The sequence below is a fragment of the Dryas octopetala genome, chromosome 2 (assembly GCF_963921425.1).
Source record: "Dryas octopetala chromosome 2, drDryOcto1.1, whole genome shotgun sequence".
Lineage (NCBI taxonomy): Eukaryota > Viridiplantae > Streptophyta > Magnoliopsida > Rosales > Rosaceae > Dryas > Dryas octopetala.
The window spans coordinates 1,398,473-1,424,988 of NC_141367.1; the positions used below are offsets into that span (position 1 = coordinate 1,398,473).

General features: G+C 35.2%; 3 protein-coding genes across 3 annotated transcripts; all 3 read left to right on the forward strand.

Annotated features, from left to right (window-relative positions):
- Window positions 1-7,796: 7,796 nt before the first annotated feature.
- LOC147292384 (large ribosomal subunit protein uL13w) lies at window positions 7,797-10,292 on the forward strand. The gene is made up of 4 exons (XM_086230563.1): window positions 7,797-8,133; window positions 8,762-8,878; window positions 8,984-9,071; window positions 9,958-10,292. The coding sequence occupies exons 1-4, from the start codon at window positions 7,862-7,864 to the stop codon at window positions 10,099-10,101; spliced, it is 621 nt and encodes a 206-aa protein (XP_086086689.1). The 5' UTR covers window positions 7,797-7,861; the 3' UTR covers window positions 10,102-10,292.
- A 903-nt stretch (window positions 10,293-11,195) lies between these two features.
- LOC147292385 (melianol synthase CYP71BQ5-like) lies at window positions 11,196-15,482 on the forward strand. The gene is made up of 6 exons (XM_086230297.1): window positions 11,196-11,359; window positions 11,837-12,020; window positions 12,179-12,469; window positions 12,562-12,614; window positions 13,582-14,485; window positions 14,871-15,482. The coding sequence occupies exons 1-6, from the start codon at window positions 11,196-11,198 to the stop codon at window positions 15,480-15,482; spliced, it is 2,208 nt and encodes a 735-aa protein (XP_086086423.1).
- Window positions 15,483-18,107: 2,625 nt separating this feature from the next.
- LOC147292386 (uncharacterized) lies at window positions 18,108-20,383 on the forward strand. The gene is made up of 7 exons (XM_086230300.1): window positions 18,108-18,134; window positions 18,256-18,954; window positions 19,050-19,181; window positions 19,271-19,444; window positions 19,603-19,659; window positions 19,767-19,823; window positions 20,030-20,383. Exons 1-7 carry the CDS (start codon window positions 18,108-18,110, stop codon window positions 20,381-20,383), a joined length of 1,500 nt encoding a protein of 499 aa, XP_086086426.1.
- Window positions 20,384-26,516: the final 6,133 nt, after the last annotated feature.

The following is a 26,516-nucleotide window of genomic DNA, read 5'->3' on the forward strand; positions in this document are numbered from 1 at the left end:
GATTTTTGAATAAATTAAAAGTTTTTGAGGACCTTATTAATAAAAACCTCTTTTTAATGAGACATTGTAAAGAAAGAAGGAACTTGAGACTTAATTGGTGTTGGAAGATTTAGAGGTAATCTAGTATGGTTTGCGTTTGGGCCCCCTCTCTCCAAAAAAAAAAAAAAAGGAGAGAGAAGGAACTTGCAAAAAGCAAATTGTTTTCTAAGAAAAATTTAATTTTTTTTGTTTCTAGCGCATAGGAAGAATGAAGAAGACCAAAGACCATAAGGAAGCCATTTCGATCTGTTGCTCAGGTCAAAAGTGTCAACTTGTTTTTTAAGTCTAAGCTTCAATAGACCAACTAGCAATAGTTAGTCATAAAAAGTACAATCACAACTAAGGGTTTAAATTTTGAAGTTTTCGGCGAAAATTTCGCCGAAAATTTTGTTTTTCAGGGGTTCCGAAATTTTAACACCTATTCGACTAAATTTCGGAAAATTTCGGCGAAATATTCAAAATTTCGAATGCCCTTACAGCAACTTTTTTTGAATTTGAGCGAAATTTCGCTCAAATACCCAGCCTAACCCGAGCTCAAAATCAGAAAATCTCAAATATCCAGCTTAACCCTCGGCGAGGCGAGCTGCCCTCGTCGCCAGCCATCGCCAAAGGCAGCAGATCAAATGGCGATGACGTCGCCGGAGGCAGATCGAAGAGAGACGACGTCGCCGGAGCCAGATCGAAGAGAGATCAAAGGGTGATTGGGCAGGGAGGAGAGAGAAGAAGGAGAAAAGATCTTGGAGAGAGAAGAGATGAGGGAAAGGAAGGAGGAAAGAGATGAGGTCTGGTGTGTCTCTCTGCAGTGGCGTCTTAGACTAGGAAAGAGGAAGTTACGGGAAGAAGGGAAGAAAGGAAGAAAGAAAAGAGAAAAGGAGGAAAGAGAAGAAAAAAGAAAAGAAAAGAGGAACTGAAGAAGTTAGTTACGGGAAGAAACTAGAAAGGAAGAAAGAAAAGTCAAAAGAGATAGGAAGGAAAGAGAAGGAAAAAAAAAAAAAAAAAAGAAAGAAAAGAAAAGGAAAAAAAAAAAAAAAAGAAAGAAAAGAAAAAATAAAAAGAAAAAAAAAAGAAAAAAGAGGAAAAAAAAAAAGTTTATTGTTAATTGGGATTTGGGGCCTTTGGGCAATTGGAAAGAAAAAAAAAAGTTTAGAATTTCATTTAGTTGTTTTAAACTCTAAACCCTAATACATTTATATATAAAAATAATTAAAAATACTTTAAAGGGCCTAAACCATAATATCTTAATGTGTAGATTATAAAGAATAAAGAGTATTAGAGTATATATAATATATAGGATTTAGTGTATGAATTATAAAATATGAATATATTAATTTCATTTATTCATTGTATTAATTTTATTTAACAGTATTTGCCTCCAGCGCGCATTATATTCATCACATATCACATGGAACTTATCATATAATTTGGTTTCTTCAATATTTTTTATCAATGTAGTAGATAATATGTTAAATAAACATATGGTAAAGTTTCATTCAAAATTTCCGTATTTTGATAGCAATTTCCGTCATTTCCGTCGAATTTTTGTCGAAATTTAAAAATTTTCGAAATTTCCGTCGAAATTTCCATCGAAATTTCCATCGAAATTTCCTCGAAACCCGAAATTTTATTCCTTGGTTACAACACATCATCAAGTTCGCTCGAGAAAAATAATACTTTTGACTCTATCACTTTCTGTGGTCCCACATGCATGATTTTTGTGCTTGTGGAATGTGGAGCAATACTGACCAATCCCAAATAGCATAGACAATGCGTAGAGAATGGTCTATAATAGGTGTTAAACAATTTTTTATTTGGCTAATTGTTTATAAGAATAATTCTTATATAGAGATTTAGAAAATAAACGACTTTGATCATCGAATTACAATACGAAATGTATCCCACAAAACATATCTCATCATGTTTAAGATGAGCTATACCTCAACGGAAGGGGTCTCTCTACATATTAGATATATATGTGTGTGTGTATATATATATATATATATATATATATAAAATAGACGGTTCAGATTTTGAGATTACATTGTACGGTGAGCCTAATAGAGTAGTTAACTTTATATTAATATGCTAACTACTTAGCTTTAAAACATTTATATATATATATATATTATATATTCATGAAAATACTAAATTACTCATATTTCTGTTAAGTTCATTGACCAAATTAGAATTTGGTACTTATTAACTACAAAATAAAAGTTTTGATATATAATTTAAACAAATTAAAATTCAAGTACAGTCCAAAGTTCAGATACCAAATTTGAAAAAAAAAAAAACCCAATTAAAAAACATAGACCCGTCTCTGCGCATATGAGTTTTGGATTTTATTGAATCCTATCCTTGGACTTGGTACTAGATATTTTCTTGAATCCTATCCTTGGACTTTTTGTATTGGCATGCACCTCTCAAACTTTTCACATTATATGAGTTTTGGCAGCTATTGGAATTTGAGCACCGCAAAGTATTCTAAATTTGTGTCTCAAATAAATTTTAAATGATGTGATAGTATTTTTTAAATTTTCTACATACATAAACTAGCTCACTCTTATTTCACAACAAACCATACACTTACACGTGTAATGTCACATATTATGTATAATCCAATTCAAATTGGATCCCTAGCATTATTGTGATCTCATATATAGCAGGGTTTATTAAGATTATAATCTTATGCAAGGATGGACAAGGTGAAAATTAAAAGCTATAACAATTAACAATAACAAATTAAGACGAGTAACAAGTTGCTTAATCAATTCAACATATTCAGTTAGCTATACCAGAACAAGCATGTATATATGTATGTATGTGTGTGTACGTGTGTGTGTGTATGTTAATATATATAGGCTATAGCTATAGTTAGCTAGGGAGCTAGTAAAAATTAAGGGAACGGCTCGACCAGTGGCCAATATGGTTTGCAATTGCAATCAACGTGATACATGTACAGAGCCCCCCTTCAGCATCGCATGCAATCATCACCAGTTATATCAGGAGTCCATTGAGCAAGCCCATATATTTTTTGTAGAATCACTGATTTTGGCTTTCCATGTTGCAAAAGTACCACTACCATTATATATAAAGCGGCCTTAGCAAAAAGCTGATCCACCACTACTAGAAGCATGGAAACTAATGTCTAATATATGTTTTAATATCGTTTTTTTTATTATTATTATAATATTAATAATAGATCAAATACATTAGTTTAAATCATTTCTTATGAGTAAAATAAGTGAAACACATATGTTAGATATATAGGTCATCATAAATTATTTTGGAACTGATATGAATTCATACATTATACATCAATTTTTTTAATTTGTTTTGATATAGTAAGTCAAGTATTTCCAAGTAAATACATCGTAATTAACATGATTAGACATCAATTTTTATATTAAACTAAGAAAGACTTAGAGTCTAGTCCATTTTATGAGTCTTTCTTAGACTAAAACCGGTAGTAATTTAAGGTTTTTAATCAAGTCCTTTTATTTTTATTCTTTGATGGCTTTTATATTAGGTTTTAATTCCGAAATTTTGAGCGAGATTTTCCTCTACAAAACCCACTCTACATCCTAGGAAGGAAAATACTCTTGAAATCGGAGAAGGACTTTATTATGAATTAAAATGATTTTCTTATAAATTAAAAGGACTTAATTATGAATTAAAAGAATTTTCTTATAAATTAAAAAGACATTTTTTTATGAATTAAAACGATTTTCTTATAAATTTTAAAACACCACGTGATATAATTAGTTACGTAGTGTTATGGTCACATATAATAATTTTTATACAAAAAAAAAAAAAAACACAAATTAGAGAAGTTAATTTTTTTTTTTCGAGAAAATTTCGGCAAAATTTTCGAGCTGGGGAGGCGGAGCCAGAGGGAGAGAGGGGAGGAAGAGGCCAGCCGTCGCCGGAAGAGAGCGGCAGATCGAATAGAGTGATGATTGGGGAGGGAGGAGCGAGAAGAGAGAGAAGAGATGGAGGAGGGAGATCGGGGAAGGAAAGAAAGAGAAGGAAGAAGAGATCTGGGAGGGAGAGGGAGGAGAGATAATGGATCTAGTACTGTAACAGTGGAATTGGGAGAAAGATGAGAGGCGGCTGGAATATTGGGAAGGAAGAAGGAAGGAAAGAAAGGAGAAGGAAGGAAGGAAAGAAAGTGACGGGAAGAGGAAGGAAAAAAAGTCAAAGGAAAAAAGAGGAAAGAATTAAAAAAAGAATTAAAAAAAAAAAGAGGAAAAATTGTACTGTTGTCACTGTGTGTAGTGTGTAGTACGGTGAAGTTGTAGACTTGTAGTTGATTAGCCTAATTTTGGGTTTTTAATTTTTTTAAACTCAAAATTGAAATTATCCAAAAGCCTCTCATAATCAAATGCCTGTAATTTTTAAACCGTAACTCCGATTCATGAATAGTTTGCGTGTATGCGTTCGTGAGCTCGAGACATTTCCAACGGCACAAAAATTAAGATTAAAAACCCATTATTGAAAATAGTCAACTTTGGAGTCAAACTAAATTATAAAAAATTTAATTAAAACAAACATTTTAAAAAACAAACACTATCCAATTTTTTTAGCTTAAATCTTTGTAAAAATAAATTATGAAAAAAAAATTTATCCCTTCACCATGGGGTTTCATTCCCTTAATGTTTGGTATTCCAACTTGGAGAATTTGTGAAATTGAAATTTTAGGTAAATCGTTGTCGCTGCTACTGTCACCGGGTAGGTTCTCTTTTAACCCAATTCGGCTCAATTTGACTATTGAAGACCATTTCCAAGTCCCTTTAAGTAAGCTTGCTACTTCCTGTTGCCACAAGAGGTCAAGAACAAATGGGCCAGGTGAAGTACAAGTTCCTGCTGCCAACCCCCCACCAAACCCCAATCCTTTACAACCAAACCCACCACAAGTGTTGCCAAGGCTGTGGGTGAGTATAAGGTGTAGCAAGTGTGGCATAGAGGGCCACAATGTCAAGACTTGCACAAGAATGATAGACAACCAGGTATATGATTTATCCTTTTGTTAAATATGTTTTTGCACTTGCAAGTCATTTGGTTTATTATATGATAACATTCTGTTTGTATGTAGAATGCTAGAGGTGAAGGGAGTCAGTCAACCTCACACGAGGAATCCCTGTTGGCCACAAGAACAACCACAGTACAACTTGAATCTGCAAATGCAAGCATAAGTGTAGGCAGAGGCAAGGGTAGAGGTGGAGGTAGAGGAACAAATGCAAGCAGAGGTAGAGGTTGAGGTGGAGGAACAAGTGCAGGAAGAGGTACAAGTGCAAGCAGAGGAAAAAATGCAGGAAGAGGTACAAGTGCAAGCAGAGGTACAAGTGCAGGCAGAAGCAAAGGTGGAAACAATGATCCAATGTGGAAGCCTTAAGAATTACAAGATTTAAGAAACCCTTCCATTGTGAAACTTGATGAGATCACAATTATGTGCACTTGGAATAGTTTTTGGGACAATTTTTGTGAATGTCTAATTTGGGGAGTTGTATAATTTTGTTGAGTGGCAGTTGACATTTTTTTGTTAATGCCTTGTTGGGCAGTTGCCATGTTCTGTTATAGTCTAATTTGGGGGTGCAATTGGGGATGGAAGGGTTCAAAATTACATATGTAGGTGGACATATTTCTCAAACATGTTGATTCATTTTTGAATTGTTATTGACAGCTAAATGGTGCATTATCCCAAATTTTCTCATACTTGCAAATTGGCATATTACTAATGCTTTATTTTGGTGAGATAGCCTATAAATTTCAGACTGCCTTCTCAATTTGATTTGGTTGCAAGTTATTCTATTATCAATTATTCCACAAATTTCAATTGTCCACTTAAATTAAAGTTCCACTTCCATTTCAATAAATAAAATCCTTACACGTAATGCCCAAAAAACAGAGCATGCTAACATAAAAGCCTCCTTACACATAATGCCCATACACAGAGAATACCAAAACCCCCAAAACAGAGCTTAAGTGAGATTGAACATCTAAACCCAAAGACAAAATCACATCATCGATCTTCAACACACCCATAATCATCCCATTGTAATTACATCATCTTCATCATTATTTAAAGAAAAAACAAAAAACAAGACAAAATCAAAATCAACAGCAGCTCCTTCTCTTTTCTCCTATGTCGTTTTACTTCTTCTTCCAAAGATCCAATTTTCTTGAGCAATCCACCAATAATTAACTTGCTCAAGAATAAAAATCACATCCTCCATTTTGCTGAAAAATAAAAATTTCTTCATTACCCACAAAAACAAACCCCATAAAACACAACCATATACATCACAACCATTGGGAAAAAAAACAAGAAAATAGGCATTCGGGACCACAAAAACCCAAAGATGCAGAAAATGGAGAATAAAGGAATGCAAAACCCAAACTAAAAGGACAAAAATTTTGAGAAGAAAAGTTTCCCATCAAGTAAACAGTCATCCAAACAGCCAGGGAGAAAACCCAAAGCATCATACCCTTTGAAACTTCGCACGAACAAGAGTCACAACAGCCTTTGACTCATTTTGACCCCCCAACTAACACATGCTAATATGGTGAAATGATAGTTTTTCCCCTACATAAACGTCCGTCCACTCCAAATAAAGGGAAAGGACCAAATCAGAACTTGTTATAAATTAAAGGCTTTTTTACTCAAATACCACATGAACTATAAAGGGTGTGCTCAAATACCACCCAAACTTTTTTTTTTGTTAATTTACCACCTGAACTTTCACATATTGGCCTATCTACCACCTACTGTCACTTTAGTTAAATTTTCTATTTATTTCAAGGGTATTTTCGTCAATTTATATAAAAAAAGCATTTTAAATATAAAAAAAAAAATCTAAGTAAACCCCCTAAAAAAAAGGGTATTTCCATTTTCTATTTTTTAGTTTTTAAGTTTTTTTTATAATTATATTTTTTTAAAAAAATTTTAAAATAATAATATTTTTTTATTGTATTCAAGGACAAAATGGGAAGTTTGGGAAATTTTTTGATAATTTAACAAAAAAATGGATGCTAGGTGGCAAATTAGCATATATTGATAATTTCAGGTGGTAAATTGGCAAGAAAAAAAGTTTGGGTGGTATGAGAGCACACCTCCTATAGTTCAGGTGGTATTTGAGTAAAAAAGCCTAAATTAAATGGACCAAAAACGAACTTAAAAGAGTTCGTGAACCAAAATTGAACTAACTATATAATAAGTAGACCAAATCTGTAATTTCCTCTAATTATTAATTAGTGAAGCATTTTTTTAACAGTATTTACCTCTAGCGCGCATTATTTTCATCACATATCATATGAAACCTACTATATAATTTATTTTATTTAATATTTTTTATCAATGTAGTAGATAATATGTTAAATAAATATATGATAAAGTTTCATTCAAAATTTCCGTATTTTAATAGCAATTTTCATCATTTCTATCTAATTTTTGTCGAAATTTAAAAATCTTTGAAATTTCCGTCGAAATTTTCATCAAAATTTCCTTGAAACCCAAAATTTTATTCCTTAGTCGAAATAGAGAAGTTACTTGCTATTACCATTACGTTGTGGTTTATCACTAGTTTATTATATGCTGCCCATATCTTGAGCTGGGCCTAGGCCTTGGCCTGGTTACCCTTCCAGCCCAAATAGCACACAACCCATCTACCATTCTTCCCCACCATATAGATACATACACCCGCTACCAGCGAACCAGACCCTGGAGCCTATAAAAACATCCTTTATAAACCACCACCCCCCAAAACCCTAACCCTTCCCCAACCATTTCTCACACTTCACAGCCGCTTAGGATTATTAGACGACAATGGTGTCCGGGTCAGGGATCTGCGCCAAGCGCGTGGTGGTGGACGCTCGTCACCACATGCTGGGTCGACTGGCGTCGATACTCGCCAAGGAGCTACTGAATGGGCAGAAGGTTGTGGTGGTTCGGGCCGAGGAGATCTGTATCTCTGGAGGGTTGGTGAGGCAGAAGATGAAGTACATGAGGTTCTTGCGTAAGCGCATGAACACCAAGCCCTCTCATGGTCCCATTCACTTTCGTGCCCCTGCTAAGATTCTCTGGCGCACCATTCGTGGGTACGTCGACGTTTCTATCTTTGTTTGTTGATCTTTGGTTATATATGCATTTTTCTGAGTTTCAGAAAGTGGGTTTTTCTGGGCATGCTTGATTTTTCTATATTTAAGATTTTCTGGGTTTGTTTGTTTTTGTTACATTTTGGTTATTCTGAGTACTTTTGTTACTTTTATGTGCGAACTGGGATGGGTTTAATTCGGTCACTTCATTTATTTATTTATTTATATTTTCTTCTGTTCTTCCTCCTGAAATTGATTAATGAAATCGAGTAGGAGCTGGAAAGTGGGAACACTTGGATTTAATTGATTTTCTTGTACATTGATGCAAAGAAAATTGTTTTTAATTGCAGCTGATGCATTATTTTATTTTCATTTTTTCACAATTTTATCAAGACTAATTTTGGTAGTTATGTTTTTCTTTTAACTCGGCTTTAATAACCAGGACTTTGTAGTCTGTACTTCTTTTGGTACTTGGGACTATTTGTTATTTCGCTTATTTTGTTTGGATAGGCATTCTAGTTATTACTTATTGGAATGAGAACAACTATGTCGTTTCTGCTTGTTTTCACAGAACTTGGCAGTTATTTTGTATAAAGTATGTTATTGAAATTGTGTTTTTTGTTTTTGTTAGGATGATTCCTCACAAGACTAAGCGTGGTGCAGCTGCACTCGCCCGTTTGAAGGCGTATGAGGGCATTCCACCTCCTTATGATAAGATTAAGAGGATGGTCATTCCTGATGCTCTTAAGTAAGCTTTTCACCCTAGTTTTTCATTTGGGAGTTTGCAGTTTTGTTCTGTTCTCTTGAAGTGAATGGTTATTGACTATTGGTTTTGGATTTTGAAAATTGTCAGGGTCTTGAGGCTTCAAGCAGGACACAAGTACTGTTTGTTGGGCAAGCTTTCATCTGAGGTTGGCTGGAACCACTATGAGACTATCAAGGTGAGAATTGGCTTACTTTCCTGGTTTGCTTCTACTGTAGTCTTTAGCATTCTTTTGTTTGAGTCTCTTTATAATGGCTTGGAAAGCATTTTGGCTTCAAATTCTAATTTTTTATGTATCCCTCAGCTTCGATGTACATATGTACAAACACTTCTACATGAAAATTTGTGTCTAACACTTTATATAACAAAATATTCCTTTTATTGTAGATGGTGTTTTGGTTTATTGTTTGGTGTTTTGTATATTTGGAGGGTAGTTTCACAATATCATGTATAAATCAATGTAAATTGTGTCTAGAACATTTGGAGCTGGCATTGTTGCATCCCTTTTATGTCCCTAAATGCTACACTAATGCCCATATTTACCAGTAATCGAATTGTAGTTTTAAATGAATGACTCACTTTATTAAATTTTCAAAATTTTAATTGGATTTTTGCTAGAAATTCATTCCATCCCTTTAAAGACCAATTTTTCAACATCTGTAAGCATTTACCACGTGATTTTGCAATGTTTTATCGAGGTCATTCCTATAATGACGTAATATGGATCTTACCACAGAAGTGACATGATAGAATAATGAACATGGTCCTCATGAGTCCTCTGAAAAAGTTCATTTGCCCCTTTTGTTTGCATCATCGGTTATCAACCTTGTTACTTTATTTTGAGCAAACTCGAGGCTGCTGGATCTTATTTTCCTCTGTGCATGATACTAAGCGAATTTTTTCAAAAGTGTTTTAGAATCACAAGTCTAATGTTCTTGTATTTGTTTGTGAAGTATAATTTTTGTTTTAGGCAATGCCGAAATGGCTAATGTATTCTTGATTCGTTTGTTTTTCTGCTTGTTTCTTGTGCATACTAATATTCATTAATGGATTCGTCTGTGCAGGAGCTTGAGAATAAGAGGAAGGAGAGGGCTCAAGTTGCATATGAGAGGAAGAAACAGTTGAACAAACTGAGGGTCAAAGCAGAAAAGGCAGCTGAGGAGAAGCTAGGTCCACAGCTAGAGATAATTGGTCCTATTAAATACTGATTCGTTAGATTTGAATTTTAAGACGAAAAGTTTGTTGAGGATTGAGTTATGGAGTTAAATTTTGTTTTGCATTATGATACTTCATTGTTCTTTGTGATGTTTAAGTGCTTGCGTAGTTTTATTTTTTCTTCTGATATATAGCTGCGAGTTGGATGCATTTTGGTATAATGAATTAGCTAATTAATGTTTTAGTCGTGAGTTGGATGCATTTTAGTATTAATGAATTAGCTACTTAATGTTTTCACAATTCAATTGAATTTGCTATTTTAAATGGTACAGAACTTAACTCTAAATTTTATCACGGGAGTGGCTGAAGGACAAACAAATATATGCAGTCCCTGTTTATTTTCATAAAATTTGGTTACCCCTATAGAATATAAGATTTAATATGTTTTCTTTTAGAAGAAAGAAAATTTTTTTTCTTAAATTTCTGATTGTGAATCTTCATTATTGTGCTGTGGTAATACAGCAAGAATTTGAGCTAAACAATCAGATGGTATCGAAAAAGATAATTAAGGCTGTTTTTTTTTTTTAATCAGCAATTAAGGCTGTTTTTTTTTTAATCAGCAATTAAGGCTTAGATAACTTGTAACATTGATACGTCTCTTTTGCCTTTTCCTATTGAAGATATGTGACTTCATTAAATAGCCATCACATCATTGATGAAAATAAACATGTATGTATGTACACTTTAGATTAATTTATCCTTCATGGTGCCTTTCAAAAGATCCTTTAAGGTGACTAGAAATGACGTTTACGTTGCCGAGCTTGCTTTTATTTATTCGTTTCATTTTCTGGATTTCCCAGTGTTTCTTGGTTCATGTCGGATTTGATTTTAAATCTAGGTTTCTTTTCTTTTCTTTTCTTTAAGGTGATATTAGGATCGAATTTATTGCCATATAAAACATCTAATTTTGCAAGTTTTAAATAGGTTTTTTGAGATTTTGCTAGTTGATTAAGTTTGATCATGACGATATTTGTAACGGAAACAATCTTGGAGTAGTGTACACTATCGCGGAACCAAGGAAACAAATGTAGAGTGGAGAAATCTTCATCAATTAACAATCTCCTATACCTTATGTCATGGAAAGTTAATGACTAATGTCCAGAGAGTCAAGAGGAGGTCTTCTACTAGCCTTTTCTGTCATAGATGTGCTGGTCAGATTGAGTATTTGGACCAACTTTTCAGGGAGTGCAGCCTTGCTCAGACTATTAGGAGTGGTTTTCATGGAGCTTTAGATGGTCAGTTTGTTGATTGGTTATTTGGTAACCTCTAAGTGTGGTTCTTCTATGATTGGTCTTCCTTGGCACCTGCTGTTTGTGTCTACCTTATGGTATTTGACACTAATTTTTGTTTGCCTACTCAACCTCAGGTGATGATTTTTCAGTTTTATAAGGAGTGGTATTCTGCTAATGTGGTTTGTGCCATCAAACCTATTAGACAGGTAGTTCACTTGTCTTAGAGATCTCTTGCTGGCAGCACCTTGAAGCTTTAACACAGATGGTTGAGAAATATTGAGTCTGGGCTGATTGGTGCTGGAGGGTTGATCAGGGATTTTGCTGGTAATTGGGTTAAGGGCTTCTAAGCTAATTTGGGTTTTGGGATTGTTCTGGAGGCTGAGATTTGGAGCTTGTTTTGGGGTCTTTCCCTTGCCATGGAGTTGCATTGTCATGCTTTAGAGATGGAATGTGACTCTGCTTGACCCACTCACCCTTTGTTCTGCTTGACCAATAGCTGTAAGGTGTTGATTGGAAAGTTCAGCCAAACTACCGTTTGTCATGTTTTTCGAGAGCAGAATGCCTCTGCTGATTGTTTAGCTGGTTTTAGCAGAGAACTTAGCCTAGGTGTTCACTGGCTTGATGACCCACCTGATATTGTCTTCTCCTTTTTTGCTGCTGATGCCTCTGGTTCTACTAAAGTCAGAACTATTTTAGTTTAGGTTTCTTTTGGGCTTAGGCCTTCCCTTGTACCCTTAAAAAAAAAAAAGGGAAAATCAACAATCTCCTATGTTCTTTCATATTACAGGACATTTCAGATAAATAGTTCATGTGTACTTTAAGCTTCATTGGTTATGAGTCTCACCCTACTTCACTCTTTCTTCAAAACCACCATAGGAGTGGTCTTCTCATATCCAGAAAGAGATCGAGGGCTACAGCACCGCCGTTCGTCATCGTCACCGGAATGGGCTTCGTTGAGCCAAGGTCAAGAGCCTCCTCTCTCTCTCTCTCTCTCTCTCTCTCTCTCTCTGTCTCTGTCTCTCTGTCTCGGAGGTCGGTCGGAGCTTTGCGATTGCCTGTTCCCGGAGGTCGGAGGACATCCTCTCGAGGCATAAGCTTGGATCTCAGCCAAACGCGACGAAGATCTAGGGTTTGTTTTGAGAATCAATCTCACTAAAATTTCCCTGTAGCTCCTTATTTAGCAATCGATTCTGTTGTTGAATATTGGAACCCTAATTGCAGAAATGGCTCCGGCACAGCATTGATTGGCTCCTCGCCCTTCTGACAGAAAATCGGTACTTTTTTTTTGTGTTTATTTTCTGGGATTGTCTTTTTATTTTGTTTTTGGGTTTGTGTTGGTGGTGAATTTGTGTTAGTGTATAGGAAGTCATCCCTGTCTTTTGGGTCTTCCTTATACTTCCTTATAATTATGATGTTCCAGTCAAATGAAGCGTAGGCATCCATCTGGGCCAACTTGCACACTTGATTATTGATTTAGCCCTTGTTCTCTTCTAATGCTGTTAATTTTCTGATTGTTACTTGTTAGTGGTTGGGGTCTAGGCCTTGGCCAGTTGGCCTTGGCCTTGCTTAATTTGTATTCTCTGTTGTGTCTGCCTGTGACTTCTCTTTATGGCCTGGTGTTGTGGCCTTGGTCTTTTCTTTTTGCTCCATTGACTCTTTCAAATGCGTCTGCAGAGGCCATTAGCATGGGCATTGATTGTTTGGCGTTGTAGCTTGGTTTTTAGTTATCTTGACAAATTGAGAATCACAATAAAATTTGTATCATTTTTGTATTTAACCCAAAAAACTAAAAACTCATTTTTCGCTGAGTAGTTTATTGCCCACTTGTTAAAAATAGTTAGCGATCTGGTAATACATTCCAAATATTCAATCCGTTCTTAATGCTGATACGCAAACAAACAGAAAAATGGACATGCTGACCTTGCTGCTAGCTGCTCATATATTCAACAAATGGCGAATGAATACAACGTGGTTTGCAGTCCCATGAATCGACATATATTATAAATGAATTCCCACGGTTTTATTTTATCATTCCAAAACAAGTATTTAAGTTGAACGCAGAAGCAGAAGAAGCACATTCACAACATATCCACATTCAAAGGCTTTGAATTGAGTTGCATGCATGCAATATCACAGCTAGCTAGATTCTCCAAAATTAATGGCTCTAATGCTCCAAATTTCAGAGTACTACTTTCCTATTTTCACTTCTCTCCTTCCTGTCCTGGTTATTTTCTGGAACAGATCCAGATCCAGATCAAATTTAGGCAGTGGCCCAATCCACAAGTCACCCCCAGGGCCATGGAAGCTGCCTATCATAGGGAACTTGCATCAGTTGGCTGCAGCTGGTACTGCACTACCACATCATTTATTCAGAGACTTGGCCAAGAAATATGGACCAATTATGCATCTGCAACTGGGTCAGATGGAGGCTATAATAATTTCATCCAGCAAAGTAGCCCAAGAGGTGTTAAAGACTCGTGAGCTTGCTTTTGCTCAGAGGCCTATGGTTTTGGCAGTAGAAGTTATGTCCTTTGGCCAAGGAAGCATTGTCTTCGCTCCTTATGGAGATTTCTGGAGGGAGGTGCGCAAAATTTGTGTTTCCGAACTCCTGAGTGCTAAACGTGTGCAGTCATTTCGATCCATAAGAGAAGAAGAAATATGGAATCTTGTAGAATCCATTAAATATTCCTCATCAACCCATTTATCCCAATCCATAAATATAAGTGAGAAGATTTTCAGCCTGACAAATGGGATAGTGGCAAGAGCAGCATTTGGCAAAAAGTGCAAAGACGAAAAAGAGTTCTCTTCACTGCTAGAGGAAGCAATCAAACTCGTTGGAGGCTTTGCCATACCTGATATGTTTCCTTCACTCAGATTTCTTGGTTACGTTACTGGGTCCATACCTGCAATGAAAAAGATACAAAACAAGCTCGGAAACATTCTTGACAGTATCATCAATGACCATAAGATGAAAACATCATCTTCATCAAATTTTGACTTCACCACTGGCACTCATGACAAACCTGCTGCTGCTGATCATGGTCAGGAGGAGGAGGAAGATTTTGTTGATGTACTTCTAAAATTCCAGGAATCCAATAAGCTGGAATTCAATTTCAAAACCAATCAGATCAAAGATGTCATTCTGGTACGTACGTCATATTAATATATGATCGACTTTACTTGCAGCTAGCCATAGATCGATGTATCTGCATCACTTTAATTATGACTCACATGTATATATATTAATGAATCAAACCTATAGACTATAGTCATGTTAACTAGACTGAATTATTTGGGTAACACATTTTAAGAAAAAGTTTCTACCTAATAAATGTGTCGAAGTCTCAATTTAACAATATAACATGTCAACTTGTTTTAACAACGAATCTGAATATTTTATTAATTTTGTTGGTATACATAAATCTATGTTATTTAGCCTTCCGATTATTAGAGAACCTATCTTATTTCTCTAACCACCACCTATTATACATTGAGATTTGAGATAGGCATTTTTTTTTTTGGTTCATCAGGACATCTTCTCTGCAGGCAGTGAGACTTCAGCTTCTACCATAGATTGGGCAATGTCGGAGCTGATGAGAAACCCAAGAGTAATGAAGAGGGCCCAAGCTGAGGTGCGACAAGTCCTTGAAGGAAAGGAAAAAATTGAGCAAAAAGATGTGGAAAAAATGGATTACTTGAAAGCAGTTGTGAAAGAAACTCTGCGATTGCACCCTCCAGGCCCCTTTATTCCAAGAGAAGCAAGGGAAAGATGCGAAATCGGTGGATACGAGTTACCAGCTAAAATAAAGATAATTATCAATGACTGGGCAATAGGAAGAGATCCAGAGCATTGGGTTGATCCAGAGTCGTTTAAGCCAGAGAGGTTCTTTGGTTCTTCCATTGACTTCAAAGGGTTCAACTCTGAGTTCCTTCCATTTGGGGCTGGTAGAAGAATGTGTCCGGGTATAACATTCGGTATTGCAATTGTAGAACTTGCTCTTTCTCAATTGCTCTACCATTTTGATTGGGAACTGCCAAATGGGATCAAACCAGATGAACTTGACACAGCAGAGACTTTTGGAATAACGTGCAGGAGGAAGAATGATTTGTATGTGATTGTCATCCCTCGTTTAGGCCTTTGAGATGTACCAATTATCATTAACTCACAAAAACAAAATAAGTGAAGATTTGATAGATGTCCAAAAATTACCAGATAAAGTGGTAGGTGACACAATAAATATCTCCACACAAAAAAGTTACTACATTCCTCATTTTATGAACAATGCCGGCATATGATATATTAGTGAGGAATAAAGTTCTTACTTCTTACAAACAAACAAGTTTAGTTGGTGTGTAAACGACAAATGATCATCAGGTGCCTACAAATGCAATAAGGGACCTGATATTTTAGAATTCAAAAAAAGGAGAAAGGAAGAGAAAACTTGTCGCAAACATATATATACAAGCTATAATATTCAAAGAAAAGAGGTGCAATCTGGACAATGAGTTCTGACTGCACATATATTGCCTACTCATAACTCATTGTCAACTGTGCTTACCAACTCCGATCCAAGAAAAAAAATTAAAAAACTCACTGAGTATCGATAATTCACGTTGACAACTTGATATAATAGTCAGCATTCTGGTAATATATACTATTACAAAATCATTAATAAATATCACTACATAAATATTCGGTTTGGTATGTAATATATATTACTACAAAATCATTGATAGATATCACTTCGGTTATAAACGCAATTGATATAATAAATGTTTTAATATCTTTTGTATTTTTATTTTTTCAAAACCGATCTCTATACTATTTTACATCTCATCATATCAGTTTACCCATTTGACCAACTTATCTAAATAATTGTAATAACTATGTCTTAAGTTGATTTAGAAAAAATAACCTCTCTCACTCAAAACACGCTGGTTACTGTTCAACTTAATTTTTTTTTTTTGGGTCATTTTCTTACTCACACTCTCACAACTTATGAAATATAAGAAAATAGCACTTATTTATTTATTTTTTGCTAAAAGGTTTCAAAGTATGCAAGTTTTTGCGGTCTTTTAAAGCCTTATGCATACGCGTTGATATTGTAAATACATTTTTCATTAAGCAAAAAATTCTACGTCAACTTATGCCAAAAAAAAAAAATAGTGAAACATTTCCTTATCTTTACAATTGGAACATGATTTTCTTTCATCATTTTTTTTTTTGTGCGAGGGATTTTCTTTTATCTTCAATCAGGCTTATAAAAGACATTATTTGGTTTTTCTTTTAACAGTGAAGAGTTACTTTTTGTTGCTATAATGATAAGTGACGATATCTACGACCGAACAAAGAAAAAAAAACGTATGTACCAAAAAAAAAAAAAGGGATTTGGATCATTTACTAATTCCTTCTCATTATATACTAATCAATAAAAATTACGTTGTTTTACAATATAGGGTCATAATCAGAACCGTTCATTATTAGATCACCTTTTAAAGATCATCTTTGCACAAAATCAACCAAATCAAAAATAAAAGGGTTTTTTTTTTTTTTAAAGCCCAGTTATTAAATAACAGTGACTGTGCAGCCCAGTTGCAAAAATGCGGTACCAACGCGGCCCACTTTTAAAATGGCCCGGAAGACTCGCAACAAAAACCATTAAAAAACAGCAAAATTACGGGCCCTGCCACCGGTTCCTTTAACTATCCGTTAATTGCCATAACTGCAATTAACCTCTTAAAACTTCTTTAAACTGTATTAGCAGATGATTATAAAAAAATAAAATCAAAGAGCCTTCTGGAATCACAAACACCAAGAACAAAAACCGTCTTCGATTGCCTTGAAGAATAAAAAACCACAGACCTATTCTGAACGAGAGATTCAAGCAAAGAGAAACAAAACCTGGTAGCTACTGACCACCATTGTCGAGGAAGAAGAAGAAGCGACACCCAATTTCTACCTCAATAGCTACTGACTTCCAGGTACAATTTCTTCTACAAAACATTACATATTGAACCGAGTACCAAAAACAATTTTCAACGAAAAACCTAGACCCATTTCAATGAAAGACAGTATTGTCAATATCTACTAATAGCCATAAACCCATTTCGATATTTACTAAATGGTTGCTTTTTAATGGTTTTCCAGACCCATTCTCGAAAATAGATCCGAGCAGAGAGAAAGGAAACCCTAATAACTACTGACCAACATTGTCCAAGAAGAAGAAGCTACCTCAATAAAACATTGAAGAAGAAGAAGAAGCTACTGACAAACAGGTACTATTGGGTTGCTTGGTAATATATGTCATTGTCTGGTTAAATTGCCTATGTTTATGTAATATTCCCCAATGTCATGTGGGATACTAATTGATCTATATGCATATGGTAGTCGTCTAATTGATATAGATTAATATCTAATATGTGGGAGTCTAATTGTTACTGGCTGGTAGTAACAATTAGAATCTCACATTTGGTGGGATTCTAATCATTACTGGATGGTAGTAAAAATTGGAATCTGACAAATTAGATATCTCCATTACCTATGTATTGCCACTGCCTATGTATTGCACATTTTATTTGAATTGGAGACTGGGGCATTCGGTTAGACTTAAAAACAGTGTTGCATTTGAATTGTTACTGAAGGAAAACAGTGAGGATACTTAGGACTGAAAAGTGAAGGAAGTGGAATTGTTACTGGCTGGTAGTAACAATTGGAATCTCACAAATTAGATATTGGCACTGCCTATGCAGATTTTCCAATGACAAATATGTGGGAGTCTAATTGTTACTGGCTGGTAGTAACAATTAGAATCTCACATTTGGTAGTAACTATCTGCTTTATTGCAGGATTCAAAGAAAATTGCCACAAAAAAGGCAATAACAAGTGCAAAAGAAAAAACAATTATACCAAAATAGTCCGAAAAAATTCAGTACAGGTGCAACATGGTTGCATTCCAAAGTACTATGGACAAAATTAAAGATGACCTGACTGCCAAGGCATACGAAAAGCTACATAAAACACCTTTTTGGCCACTTATAAATGCATTTCGTAATGAAATGATGGGAAGCAACCCTGTGAAATCAGATGACGGTGTTGGATTCTTCATCCAAGCATACAACAAGGAAACAGAGAAGTTCCATTTTGGTAAGAAGGAAGTAGAACTTACAACAAGTGACATTGCTGATTTATTTGGGCTGCCAGAATTGGGAAATGAAGTTCTTTTGACAAAAAAAGGTTTCAAGAAATCCAAGTTCATTACAGATCACTTTAAGGATGATGAACAAAGGATAAATAGAACCTCAGTGCAAAATGCTCTCTATAAAGCAGTAGAGGAAGGAAAACAACCTCAGACACCAGCAGGGAATCAGAAAACTTCAAGGAAGAGAAGACTGAAAGACAACAGTGACGATGTTGTACGTCTGATAATTTTGTACCTGTTGGCTACTTTCCTATTCCCAAACTCTGGATACCACCTTGCTTGGGACTTGGTCAAGCATGCTGAAGACTTGGATGGAATGGTACATAAAGCATGGGCAAAGGGAGTGCATGATTACTTGCACAAATCATTGTGCGAAGACAGTAAATCAATGGCTGGTTGTGTTGTTGCCATACTGGTAAGCACTAAACTGAATTCATTAAATATGAATGTATTATTTTAGACACTATGTTTAACCATTTTTGTACGATTTTTCTCTTTGATGAATTCCAGTATTGGATATGCAAAAAGACAAACATCATTAATCCAATCAAGGGCAGAGAGGAGGAAACTCCTGGCATAGTCAAATGGGATCTGGATGATCTCAATCTCAAGTTGAAACATTACAGACTTGAAGACTTTGAGGTAAAAAAGCAAAACAAAATATAGTTACTTTATACTAGTAACTATTTTCAAAACCAAAATACTAACAATCTTCACTTTAAATTGTGAAGAACATGTTTGATGATGAAGAAAGAGGGGAGAAACCAACTAATGAGGAAACATGCCGGCTAGGAGACACAGAAGAATCAGAAGAAGATAAAGATCCACAACCGACACTCCAAGATTGGTTAGATAAAAAAGACAAAGAGGAGGAAGTGGAAGTAAAACCGTCACTCGAAGCTTGGGTAAGAATTCAAAAATAATAACAAAACGCCACTGCATATTTATTGTGCATTTTTGTTCTATAAGTTGCCACTATTAGACAATAACAAACACCTGCAAACCAGAAATTGCCACTGCCTATGCATATTTCTTAATTGTTATGTATATGCCATACTTCCAGGTAGTAACAACTGAAATTTCTCATATTGGGGTGTGCCTATTTCCTACTGTCAAATATGTGGGATTCTAATTGTTACTTCCAGGTAGTAACAACTGGAATTTCTCATATTGGGGTGTGCCTGTTTCCTACTGTCAAATATGTGAGATTCTAATTGTTACTTCCAGGTAGTAACAACTGGAATTTCTCATATTGGGGTGTGCCTATTTCCTACTGTCAAATATGTGAGATTCTAATTGTTACTTCCAGGTAGTAACAACTGGAATTTCTCATATTGGGGTGTGCCTATTTCCTACTGTCAAATATGTGGGATTCTAATTCTTACTTCCAGGTAGTAACAACTGGAATTTCACATTTCCGTTTGTAATAAAATGCCACTTTATCAAAGTAACAATATGGCAAACACTAACATTTTCTTTTATGCATGCAGTTAGACCACTTTGAAAGTGAGCAAATCAGTAGAGGGGATAAGAAGGACATGGAAGAATTCCGTAACATCTATGAAGAAGTCATAAAGGAATTAAAGACATTAGTGGTAAATGAAGATGAAGATGAAGATCACAATGAAGATGAAGATGAAGTCACAGGCAAAAAATTGATTAAACAACTCACCACTTACAATGCCATACTTGATGAGAAAAATGCTAGTTATTGGCAAATGGTTCTCACTGCAAAGGATGAAATTGGGAAACTCAAGAGTGACAATTATGAACTGAGCCAAGAAAATAAGAAATTGAAAATGATGAACAACAAAGTTAAGCAATTACTCAATGAAGAGAAATAAAAGAGAAGAAGTGATATAGAGGAACAACAAGTCCAAGAGGCCAAAACAAAATCACTCTTTGAAGAGATTGAAAAGCTGAAAGAAACAATTTCAAGACAGAAAGAGATGATAGAGAAGTTGGTTAACAGTGGGAACATTGAGTGCCAAGCACAAAGGTCAGGCCCACTTATCTCACCTGAAAGAGACGAGCAAATGGAAGGAGAGCATCCAGCTGAAGATTCTTTTGAGCATCAACATCAGCCTCAAGCTGCAAGGACTCCTCAACAAGGGCATACAGCTGAAGACTCTTCTGAGCATCAAGATGAGCCTTCACCATCTTTTGCCTTTGAGAATGCTGCATCAGTTGAATTAACTCCCAATCAACCTGCAGAGAATCAACCTGAACAGTCTTTTCCCTGCATTGCAATTGTACAATACTCAATGCTGGGAAGGTTAAAGGAGAGAGAAGACAGAGTTAGGAAGGTTGATGATATATATGAATACAACTTTGAACCAAGGAAGAAGAAGAAAGCTGCAAGAAAAGACGTACCAGAATTGCCACACAAAACAAGAAAGATAAAGACAAGAGTTGAAAAAGGCAAAGGAAAAAGTGAACAACCAAACTTTGATTTGGACCTGGACCTGACACAAGAAGATGATGACCTGACCCAGGAAAGTGATACAGACTTAACACTACAAGCTACAAAAAGACCAAATCTCGAAAACATAAAGTGGTCAAAGTATCCGGTCTTCAAATTATTGAATGAAAGAGTTCAACAACTCCTAATTGAATTTTGGACAAATGCCCCACACAGGTACTATTGCATTTTTATGTTGAATTTTAAAACACCTGATTGCCACTGCAAGGCAGTAACAATAGCTTAAGCTACTGACTACAATATACTGTTTATGCAGCACCTTACTATGGCAGAAAGGAGAAGGTGGAATCAGTGCAATCTCTAGACAAGATGTTCTAAACTTGATCATGGACAATGCAGTGACAAATAATGTAAGACCAATTTCTACACAAACTCAAATTAATTTAAAGAGTAAAAATTATTGTAAACTACTTAACATTGTTTAAATCTTGCATACCAGATGATTGATGCATTTGGAGAACTACTGCAAGAGGAAATGGACAAAATAGAATATGAAACACCTGCAAAGTCAACATTCCTCACAACCTTTGCTTCAGTAAGTTCATTTAAAACTTCATTACTCAAAATTAACCAAGACTTCATCATTGTTACTGACAGTCAGTGGCAATTTAATAACAGATTAAGGATGCAGAAGATGATCAGTTGGGGATAGAACAATTCCTTTTTGAACCTCTCCTTAATTGCTTTGGGAAGTCGGACAAGATATTCATCCCAATGGTCACTTCTGAAGCTTTTCATCACACACTACTTGTGATGGACAAGGATGCGGGAAATTGGCTTCACTTCAACCCCCTGAAGCAAAGAAGGATCGAGATGGATATATGCTACAAAAAAGCTCAAAGACTGGTATGAAATGTGTTTAAATTTCATAAAACTAAATTCTATGGACTTAAAGATTGATATGAAATGTGTTTAAATTTTTAAGAACAATGTACTTTAAAATGCAGAAAGCGCGCGTGGACAGCTGGATCTATGTCATGCAGGAAGTAGCGGATAGTATTCTAGAATCAAGAATAAGAAGAAAGCTAAACAAAAGAAGCACTGCAAGAGAGCTCAAATTCACTGAAGTTGAGCTCACAGATGACAATGAAGCAACACTCAGATGGTTGAAAGACTTCAGCAATGACTACGAACTTCACCAATCAAAAATTTTTCCACAGCAGTCAGAGACATCGTAAGTCATCTACCATATGCATATAGATCAATTTCAACAAAATTATTTAAAAAATAATCTTAAATTGATGCCATTCAATTTTATAATTTGCAGATTGGATTGTGGGGTCTTTGTCATGTATTATATGGACAAAGTTTTAAAAGAAGAGCTGAATAACAACAAAATCACAAAAAAGGACATTCAAAAGTTCAAAGCAAATGTAATTGAAAGGTTCATTAACCATGAACAAAACTGGACTTCACAGCAACTTCAATCCTTCAAGAAAATCCAGATCAAGGACTGATCACACTCTGTGCTGTGCCGAAGAAGGACTTTACCTACTGCTTTTTTATGTTTTAAAATTCAAGTTTATGTATTTTTGTTTCAAACATATTGCAGAATTTTATTTCTATGTTGAACTCTTTTGTCTTTTTTATATTGAATTTAAAAATGCTTAACAGGTTGACACTGCCAAACAATGGAACAATATGTGATTGCCACTGCCAGGCAGTAACAATATGCAATTGCCACTGCCAGGCAATAACAAAAAACGTGATTAAAACAGTAACAAGGGAAACACAAAACATGCATGGACTTTACAAACCACCATATTAAAACAAGCACAACAATTTAAAATCATAAGAATAACATAAACAAAAATTAAGAGATGAAAAAATATCATTTCCAAAAGCCAAAACAACATAGTAACAAAATGTTACTATGCAACTGTAACAAAAAATATCTATCCAAAATATCATTTACAAATGGGCTCCTATTAATCAAGTCACATATTGCCAATGCATAAAATTTCCTCAATTGTTTAAAACCTATAAACCAATAAACTGTCAGGCAGTACCATTATTACTAAAACCTAGAGCAACCATAAAACTAAATTGGCTCTCTACATGTCTTCCGGTTATGACCATCAGGTTTTCCGCAGCGACTATACTTTTTGGCACGAGCAGCTTCTTCACCTATAGAATTCGCTCTGTTTGTCTTTGGCCTACCACAAGGTCTCTTAGTAATAGGAGGCTGAACTATCATAGCATCGATCTTGACTAAAATCATATAATGCTTGAGAAATATTTGGAACCGGAAAAATTGGAAACTCATAAGAACCCTTAAAAGACTCCGTCTTGAAATAACTGTCAATGAAACTGTACATTGAAGCTCCATGTCTCTGAATGGCAGCAAAAGCATGAGCACAAGGGAAACCTGAAACACGCCACTCATGGCATGAACAAAGCTTCTTTTCCAAATCTACACACACAGTCACCTTCCCTTCAACTTGGTAGACATGAGATGAAGATTGAATCACCTTCCAGTGCAAACCAACTTTGGATCTCTCTCTCAACTTCAGTTCCAAATTAGGACAAAGCTCAGTAGACCACGATTCTGCCTCTATTTTTCAATTTGCCATATTCTCCATCACTTTGGTTCTAATGCCTTCAATCATATCTAAAATGGGGAGGGACCTCAGCTCCAAAATCCAAAAATTAAATGACTCGGACACATTGTTGCACATTTCCCCATACCTGTTACCTTTAAAAAACGCATTAGACCATTTTTCATATGGTGCTTCTGCAAAAAAGTCAATAGCAGGACGACCACCCTCTGCCTCCAGCTTCTCAGCAGATAAGTTAAATGCCTCCTCAGTACGTGCATAAGCACAACACATGAACAAAAATAAAACCCTCTCACGCATATACTTATTGTGTGTTGTCGGATACCTATTTGCAAGGTTACGTTTCAAATGCTGAAAACAAAAACTGTGAGGCCAACCCGGAAAAACAGTAGCAATAGCATTGATGAGACCAGCATTCCGATCAGTAATGAAAGTAACTATCCGCTTTTGAGGAACCAAAACATCAGCCAACCTTTCCATGAACCACGTCCAATTATCTTCAGTCTCCGAATCCACAATTCTAAAGGCAAGAGGATAGAAACCTGCAAAAACAAAGCATTATAAGAAAGCTACTAACTGACAGTAGCAATTAAATCAGACAGTTTTAACACTTCAAATCAAAATGAAAACAAAACAAATTCACAAAAAACAATCACATTAAAAGCAAATAAATTACCTTCATTTCCGTTCTTTCCAGTAGCAGCAAGCAATTGGCCCTTGAACTTGTTTTTCAAAAAAGTACCATCAAGAAAAAGCATCGGCCTTCATGCCATGAATCCCTTCTTGCAAGCACCAAAACAGATAAACAGCTTCTGAAAACGTTGTGTCTCACCATCCACTTGCAATTTCGCATCAGTACCATCATTACTCAATACCAAAGATTTCAAATATCAAACAAGCTGCTTGTATGACTCCTTGTCATCACCATAAACAACATCTTTTGCCAACTCCTTAGCATACCAGGCAGTACGGTATGACACATCTAAACCATAGCTATTTTTAATGTCTTTCACAATATCAATTGGCCTCTTCCCAGGATTAGACCTAATATCATCAACGACAATACTTTTCACAATACGAGAAACCAATCTTTCAGACTTTGTTTCCCGAATCACACCACGACATGTGTGAACATTATCCAAATGCCTAATGTAAAAACAACCATTGACTCTACAAAGATACGCCTTTACATGCCAATGACAACCATCAGAAAGCTTCTTAAAGCACTCAGCATACACACGAGTTTTTTCATTTTTAATATACACAAACTTAAAACCCATCTGAATAGCATACTTGCACAACTTCTCCCTAAACTCGATGACACCACCTTCAAATCTTTGACCAACACCTTCAATATACCCTTCCCAAGCCTTGGTCTCCGCCTCAGCCTTATAACACCCTAGATAATCATTTTCAACAATTGCTGAATCACTTGTTGAAATCCCACCACTATCAGCAGAACACAAAGAATTGCTACTAGAACCACTGTCAGTAACAAAAATATCAACTATTTGTGCATTGAATAATGACAAACAAGTAAACAACATCTTCAAGTCCTGATCATCTGCCAATACACATACAGATTGACCGCCAAGAACATATTTCAACACAAACGAACCAATCTTCAACATACTAAACTTTGTGCAAATCAAATTGCACAAACCACAAAAACTCCAACTAACAGACAGTGGCAAAACCACAGTCTGAGAACAGTAAATAACCCTCGCAACGAAATTTGAATCCATGATACCTAAAAAAGCAAAAAAAAAAACCAAAACTAAAAAGTTACGAACATGCAGTAACAATAACAATAACAATTCAAACAGTACCAATTCTAATAACAACAACAATTACAATGAAAAAATAAAACAAAAGCCACACCCTAAAATCATTAATCAAAACAAAAAACAAACAGATTCTAAACGTAAAAATCTTCAATCGATGTAAAATTCCATACATACAAAAATCGAAAATCAAAGAACAATACAAAAACCATACCAGATGAAGCACAAACCGAGAGACAGAGAGCCAAAACCAAACAGATTCTTAATCGAAAATCTTCAATCAATTAATCTAAAATTAAAAAAATACAGAAATTGAAATCAAACAACAATACAAAACCCATACCAGATGAAGCACAAACCGAGAGAGAGAAAGAGAGAGATAAAGAGAGAGAGAGAGAGAGAGAGAGAGAGAGAGACAAAAACCATACCAGATCGACTACACAAAGCTTGATCGATCGAGTAACGAAGCTCAGTTTTACGAGCAGAGACACAGAGCAACTATGATCCCGCGACATTCAAAAATAACGATTTATAACAATAAGGGTAAAAATGGCCTTTGAAAGAAAACAGTGGACCGGAAGAAAAATAAATGGACCGGCAAAGAGGAAACTGGGCCAAAATAGAAAACAGAAAAATCACTAGGGCTGCACAGGAAGCGCAAGCCCAAAATTGGGTGTTATAATCATTAACTTAAAATAATATACAAACAATAAATTTAACTATTACTAAAATCATATATTTATTTAATAACAGTTACATGACTAAATAATTTTTAATTTGATTAATTTTTTATAAAGATAATCTTTAAATGGTAATTTAAAAAATGAACAATTTCGATTATAAGCTTACACAATTTTAATTGATTAATATAACATTAGTACATAAGAAATTGGAATATATGATTTATGTATATAAAATATTTCTATTAATACTATCATTGTTGCACATTAAGTCTCCTCTAATTCTTAGTTAAGAAAAAATGAAAATAAAAATATGTCCTCTCCAAGTTTTATTGAAAGCCCAACCATGGAATCATTATGAATTGACAATCTCTCTCTCTCTCTCTCTCTCTCTCTCTCTCTCTCTCTTTCGGCCATTTTATTAAATCTAGAATTATGTCAAACAACCAAGGAATAAAATTTCGGGTTTCGAG

Bases quoted from the DNA above. Each gene is read 5' to 3' on its own strand.
- LOC147292384 (XM_086230563.1), top strand. From the start codon at position 7,862: ATGGTGTCCGGGTCAGGGATCTGCGCCAAGCGCGTGGTGGTGGACGCT. The intron at 8,134-8,761 runs GTACGTCGACGT...TGTTTTTGTTAG, and splicing joins CTCTGGCGCACCATTCGTGG to GATGATTCCTCACAAGACTA. The intron at 9,072-9,957 runs GTGAGAATTGGC...TCGTCTGTGCAG, and splicing joins ACCACTATGAGACTATCAAG to GAGCTTGAGAATAAGAGGAA.
- LOC147292385 (XM_086230297.1), top strand. From the start codon at position 11,196: ATGACTAATGTCCAGAGAGTCAAGAGGAGGTCTTCTACTAGCCTTTTC. The intron at 12,615-13,581 runs GTACTTTTTTTT...TTTCTGGAACAG, and splicing joins GCCCTTCTGACAGAAAATCG to ATCCAGATCCAGATCAAATT. The intron at 14,486-14,870 runs GTACGTACGTCA...TTGGTTCATCAG, and splicing joins AGATCAAAGATGTCATTCTG to GACATCTTCTCTGCAGGCAG.
- LOC147292386 (XM_086230300.1), top strand. From the start codon at position 18,108: ATGTGGGAGTCTAATTGTTACTGGCTG. The intron at 19,182-19,270 runs GTAAAAAAGCAA...TAAATTGTGAAG, and splicing joins ACAGACTTGAAGACTTTGAG to AACATGTTTGATGATGAAGA. The intron at 19,660-19,766 runs GTGGGATTCTAA...TGTTACTTCCAG, and splicing joins TATTTCCTACTGTCAAATAT to GTAGTAACAACTGGAATTTC.